We start from the raw sequence: 6185 nt of genomic DNA, 5'->3' as shown, positions 1-6185 counted from the left end.
AACCCACTTTATCTTGGTATGAAAAATGAACGAAATCCGACTATAACCACGCCCACTTTTTCGATATCGAAAATTGCGAAAAATGAAAAAAATGCCATAATTCTATATCAAATACGAAAAAAGGGATGAAACATGGTAAGGTAAGGATTGTTTTACTGACGCGAAATATAACTTTAGAAAAAACTTTATAAAATGGTTGTGGCACCTACCATATTAAGTAGAAGAAAATGAAAAAGTTCTGCAGGGCGAAATAAAAAACCCTTAAAATCTTGGCAGGTATTACATATATAAATAAATTAGCGGTATCCAACAGATGATGTTCCGGGTCACCCTGGTCCACATTTTGGTCGATATCTGGAAAACGCCTTCACATATACAACTACCACCACTCCCTTTTAAAACTCTCATTAATACCTTTAATTTGATACCCATATCGTACAAACTCATTCTAGAGTCACCCCTGGTCCACCTTTATGGCGATATTTCGAAAAGGCGAACACCTATAGAACGAAGGCCCACTCCCTTTTAAAATACTCATTAGCACCTTTCATTTGATACCCATATCGTACAAACAAAGTCTAGAGTCACCCCTGGTCCAGAAAGGCCCACTCCCTCTTACAATACTCATTAACTCCTTTCATTTGATACCCATATTGCACAAACGAATTCTAGAGTCACCCCTGGCCCACCTTTATAGCGATATCTCGAAACGGCTTCCACCTATGGAACTAAGGATTACTCCCTTTTAAAATACTCATTAACACCTTTCATTTGATACCAATATCGTACAAACGCATTCTAGAGTCACACCTGGTCCATCTTTGTGGCGATATCTCGAAAAGGCGTCCACCTATAGAACTTAGGCCCACTCCCTCTTAAAATACTCATTAACTCCTTTCGTTTGATACCCATATTGCACAGACGAATTCTAGAGTCACCCCTGGTCCACCTTTATGGCGATATCTCGAAAAGGGGTCCACCTATAGAACTAAGCCCCACGCCCTTTTAAAATAATCATTAACACCTTTCATTTGATACCAATATCGTACAAACGAATTCTAGAGTCACCCCTGCTCCACCTTTATGGCGATATCTCGAAAAGGGTTCCACCTATAGAACTAAGCCCCACGCCCTTTTAAAATAATCATTAACACCTTTCATTTGATACCAATATCGTACAAACGCATTCTAGATTCACCCCTGGTCCACCCTTATTGCGATATCTCGAAAAGGCGTCCACCTATAGAACTAAGGCCCAGTACGTTTTAAATAATCATTAACATCTTTCACTTGATACACATGTCATACAAACACATACCAGGGTTACCATAGGTTCATTTTGTTAAATGGTGATTTTCCCTTATTTTGTCTCCAAAGCTCTCAGCTGAGTATGTAATGTTCGGTTACACCCGAACTGAGCCTTCCTTACTTGTTTAAATTTGAAGTTTTTCCTATTTATTGTTATAAATATACTTGAGAAATGAAATACCATTGATATAAAGCTTTCTTTGCAAAGATATAGCTTATTTTATTCGTCCACGACCCTCTAAAATCTTTTATATGAAAGTTGGCATCCTTAACCGATTTCGTTAGTTTTTCTTCAAAGCTTTCCTTATAATAAAGGCCAGCTCTCTGCCGAATTTTGTTACGATAGGTTTAACAATTTTTGAATTATGATTAATAATATTTGTAAAATTGATTTTATCACAACTGGGCGGTGCCACGCCCATTTTAAAAAAGTTTGCCAAATTTTTATGAAGAGTCTCAATATCAGACCTCACGTCAAATTTCAAGTATTATTTAATAAATAATCAGATTTTTTGTGTTTTCCAAAATGTTATATAAAATGTGGGCGTGGTTATCATCCGATTTCACTTATTTTCAATAGCAATCTATTTTGGGTCCAGATATGCTCGTGTACCAAATTTCATGAAGATATCTCAATATTTACTCAAGTTATCGTGTTAACGGACAGACGGACGGACGGACATGGCTCAATCTAATTTTTTTTCGGTTCTGATGATTTTGATATATGGAAGACTATATCTATTTCAATTTCTTTATACCTGTACAATCAACCGTTACCCAATCAAAGTTAATACTCTGTGCAAAGCACTCTGAGTATAAAAACAATTGTATAAAGCAATATGAGCATGTCTCGCTACAACAATCAATGGACAAGGGAACGCTGCAAGGCGGGAATATTACATCTACTGTACACGCCTGTTATCAAACTACTACACGTGCGGTTCGACAAAGTACCCCTCAAACATGAGGCGTACGCAAAGTTGAGATAGAAAGATATTTTTTTGTTAAATAAAAGGTAAAAAGTCCCAAATTAGCTACAATCTAAGCTAAGAGGACCAGTCGAAGAAACCTTGCACAAAATATCGTGGATACTCGACCTGAAGAAGAGAATGAAGAAGGTCTCTACGGCATTTTATTAATGTAAATTAATGCTGAGGTGTACTTTCTATCTCTCATTCGGTATTTACAGCAATTCTATATTTATTACTATAGAGTCGTAGGTTGGTGGACAGCCATCAAAAAAGAACCTACCTCATAAAGTTTGAAGCGGTATGCAAGTTATCAATGCTTAGCTTTGCGGAAGCTCTGAATACAACCCTGACGTCTGCGTTGTGTGTCGTTCTGCACTTTTCACCTGTAGACCTTTTTTCAACAACTACAGCGATGTTCAGGAAAGGGTCGAGCACATTTTGTGCTTGTGCCTCACGCCCGGGAGGGTAAGATTTCGGCTATAAGGAGTGGCACAGTTATCAGATCTAGAAATACCAAGTAGCATTAATCTTAGAAAGCGTTAAGTGTTTTGCTAGAGGACGAAGTTATTTTATAACAAAAGTCATTATTTCTAATAGGGTTTATCAGTGATTTCGTTTAGCCAACTTTGCTAGCACTATGGACGAATTCAGTTTTTGTGTGGTCCATTCGGAGAGAATAGTTTTACCTAACCTAACTTAGGGATGGATTTCTACGGCGAAATATAATATAACTTGTTTCTTATTTTAATAGCTGTTTTCCTTGTTTTTGGGAAGTTTGTATCTTAGTGTGATCTGATTGGAGGCTTAAAGGGACACAACGGTAGAATGAGAATACCTTTTCTAAAAGAAGAATCAATTTTTTTTTTTAAAGCTGAGCTATTTTTAACTTTCTTTAACAGTGTAAGAGCTCACATAACGACAGTCTCCGAAGAGATTTTAGGCCGAGCCTCTCTTCCAATTTGTATCGTCCTTCTTCAAATTTTTCCTACAAATTCATGCCGACTTCGAACAGCATCTGCAAGGCAGGTGACTTTTCACCGATAAGCGTTACATGGCAGAAATAAGCTCGGTGTCGTTGACAAATCACTGCCGAGGGGTGACCCTGATACAAAAACTTTTTTTGTATGATATACGTTGTTTTAAATGAACACAAATGTCCTTCACTTAGTATCGCACATTTTATTTGGAAAAAATCAAACACTTAAAGGCGAAGCACATTTATCACAAGTCATAACAACAAGTCTTAACTCACGCCATCGAAAAGTTTGTAGAAAGCGCTTAAAATCTCGATTGTAAATGTCAAATATACACAACTAGCATTCGAAATCAGCAATGGAAATATGAACCATTGAACATTATTAAAATCGTTAATTGTTAGCGTTTATTTAGTAGGCATAGAATACTAACAATATGTAATTTATTTTGCGAATCATTCTGTCTCGACTTAGGCGATTATGACTATTGACAACAGATATATCTGTGAGTAGTTACAATCATATAAGTACCTTAGCTCTAGATTTTCAAAATTTTTATCATTGATATTTTAGTTCTCTTGTTGCGGTTTCTCTTCATTATCACCTTTTCGAAGTGAATCCAAAAATTTTGTATTAGTACCATCAACTGGCATTTCTTGGACCAGTGGATTTTTATTGCCTGTACTTTCAACTGCTATCTCCTGAGCTGGCTGAGTTTTATTTTCACTACTTTCAATTGACGTCTCTTGATCTGGCATCTCTTGAGGTGGCTGAATATTATTTTCATCAGCTGTTGTTGAATTTAACTTATCATCTTTCTTATCTGTTGTTGAATTTAACTTATCATCTTTCTCAGAGTATATGCCATACTAATAAACATAAATAATAAATATATATTTATCTAAATAAATGAGAATATATCATCACTTACATCTATCTGTAGTTTCGTTGGCAAACCAAAAATTTGTTCAACCTTCGAGCCTAAATCGATCAATAATTTATAATATTCCTCCCATAATTTATCGGAAGTTTCAGTATTTATTTGTAGGACTTCGGTATTTGATGCTTCGGATGGTTCGTCATCAATTTTTATTACTGCTTCATTAATTACTTTCTGGGCTTTGACAGTAGCAACAGCAAAGATGATAGTCAATGCTATAAAAAATATTGTTGATAAATTCATTATTTTAGTGAATAAAATCTGCGGTAGTAAAACTTCAATAGGCCTGGATCTACTAAGCTTATTGCACTAATTTCGGTTTAGAGGTCACGCGCTATTTTATATATCATGGGTAAGAAAATTTACATTCGTGTGATTTGACTAATTATATACTTAGTTGTGAAATTTATGAACAAAGTTTATATTGGTTTAATATTTTGTATACTATGCAATATATTAAAATCTTATGATGGACTAAATTGTTGCAATCGCCATCGTCATGAAAAATATCATCAGAATGGTGGGTAATATAACAGTAAAATACTAGCTTAGTCGGCATTGTCCTGTTCTATATTTGAAAAGTAGACCTCCCCTACCTCTATCAATCTCTACAAAATCGAATAGAATAGGACTTTAGCACTTTGCGTCTAGTCCGCTTTCGTATTCCCTTCCTTATGTTATTCCCTTCATCTCCACTTCCATCTCATATCATACTAATTTTTCCCCTCATTCCCAAATACATTCCTACTCCCACTCCTCCTCATTCTCACTCTCATTCTAGTTCTTGTTCCCACTTCCACACGGTCTAACTCTCTCACCAAAGTTGCGTCATATATGGAATATATATACCAAACACTGGATACCACCTTCAAAATAATACAGAGAAATCACAAATTTAATTTTTTGTGTCAAAACTTCCCTCCCTCGTACTCATACTATCACGCCCCCTAATCCTCCCAATTAGATTAGCTCATATATAAATCTACTTACAGAGTCTACATATTTTAGCGATTTCTTGGAAATTGTTGCTTATTCTGTACCTTCTGTTAGCGGTCGAGTCTCTAATCTTTCCAATAAATAACTCAAATATTCAGTATGGCACAAAGTTATCTTTATTACACTACTGAGGTAGTAGTACTTGAAAATTAAAATGCTCGCGTGCTTCACTTACCACGTTTAAACGTCAAACTAATTGACTACTTCCTAGCTTGCGCTGCTTTATTATTCTCATTTGCCTCGTTCGCAGAGTCAAGACTCTTCACAATCAGGTTTCTCGAATGTTGCTTAGTTATTTCTAGTTCTTGTGTTTCATATTGAATTACCCCTGCATCTCTTGTTCTCTGTTGTCTTCTATGTATATGTATGTATACGTCTGTGTAATTGCGTTCTATATTGCTAGGTACATGTTTGTCAACATTTACTATCAGTAGCATAGTGACGTGTCGAAACTACCAACATTCGCCACAATATACCAAATATTGCATACCTCGTTCTAATAATTATTAAAATATACCGAATTAAAATTTTTGTTTCATGTCTTTGGAGAAAAATCTTTCCAGATATTTATAAGATATAATCGAAACAGCTGTCGCTTTTTCTAATAACTCATCGACTTTGATACAAAATCGATAATTCGTCTAAATCGATAACGGTAACGGTTAATATCAATAACAAGCCGTCTTTCCTTTGAAAAAAAACTCAATAGCACGGCGCGTGCTATCGATACGGTACTGGTTTCTCTTCTCTTTTCTTCTCTTCTCTTCTCTTCTCTTCTCTTCTCTTCTCTTCTCTTCTCTCTCTCTTCTCTTCTCTTCTCTTCTCTTCTCTTCTCTTCTCTTCTCTTCTCTTCTCTCTTCTCTTCTCTTCTCTTCTCTTCTCTTCTCTTCTCTTCTCTTCTCTTCTCTTCTCTTCTCTTCTCTTCTCTTCTCTTCTCTTCTCTTCTCTTCTCTTCTCTTCTCTTCTCTTCTCTTCTCTTCTCTTCTCTTCTCTTCT

General features: G+C 35.8%; 1 protein-coding gene across 1 annotated transcript; it reads right to left on the bottom strand.

Moving 5' to 3' along the window:
- Window positions 1-3438: 3438 nt before the first annotated feature.
- LOC137253811 (uncharacterized) lies at window positions 3439-4504 on the bottom strand. The gene is made up of 2 exons (XM_067791305.1): window positions 4185-4504; window positions 3439-4122 (listed from the first exon to the last, which is right to left on the bottom strand). Exons 1-2 carry the CDS (start codon window positions 4434-4436, stop codon window positions 3823-3825), a joined length of 552 nt encoding a protein of 183 aa, XP_067647406.1. The 5' UTR covers window positions 4437-4504; the 3' UTR covers window positions 3439-3822.
- Between the last annotated feature and the right edge of the window lie 1681 nt (window positions 4505-6185).

Source organism: Eurosta solidaginis, chromosome 5 (genome assembly GCF_040869045.1).
Source record: "Eurosta solidaginis isolate ZX-2024a chromosome 5, ASM4086904v1, whole genome shotgun sequence".
Taxonomy (NCBI): domain Eukaryota; kingdom Metazoa; phylum Arthropoda; class Insecta; order Diptera; family Tephritidae; genus Eurosta; species Eurosta solidaginis.
This window is presented reverse-complemented; position numbering and strand designations above follow the sequence as displayed.

Excerpts from the sequence above, each read along its gene's own strand:
- LOC137253811 (XM_067791305.1), bottom strand. The coding sequence starts at position 4,436 with ATGAATTTATCAACAATATTTTTTATAGCATTGACTATCATCTTTGCT. Across the intron at positions 4,123-4,184 it reads CAACGAAACTACAGATAGAT|TATGGCATATACTCTGAGAA; the intron begins GTAAGTGATGAT and ends TATGTTTATTAG.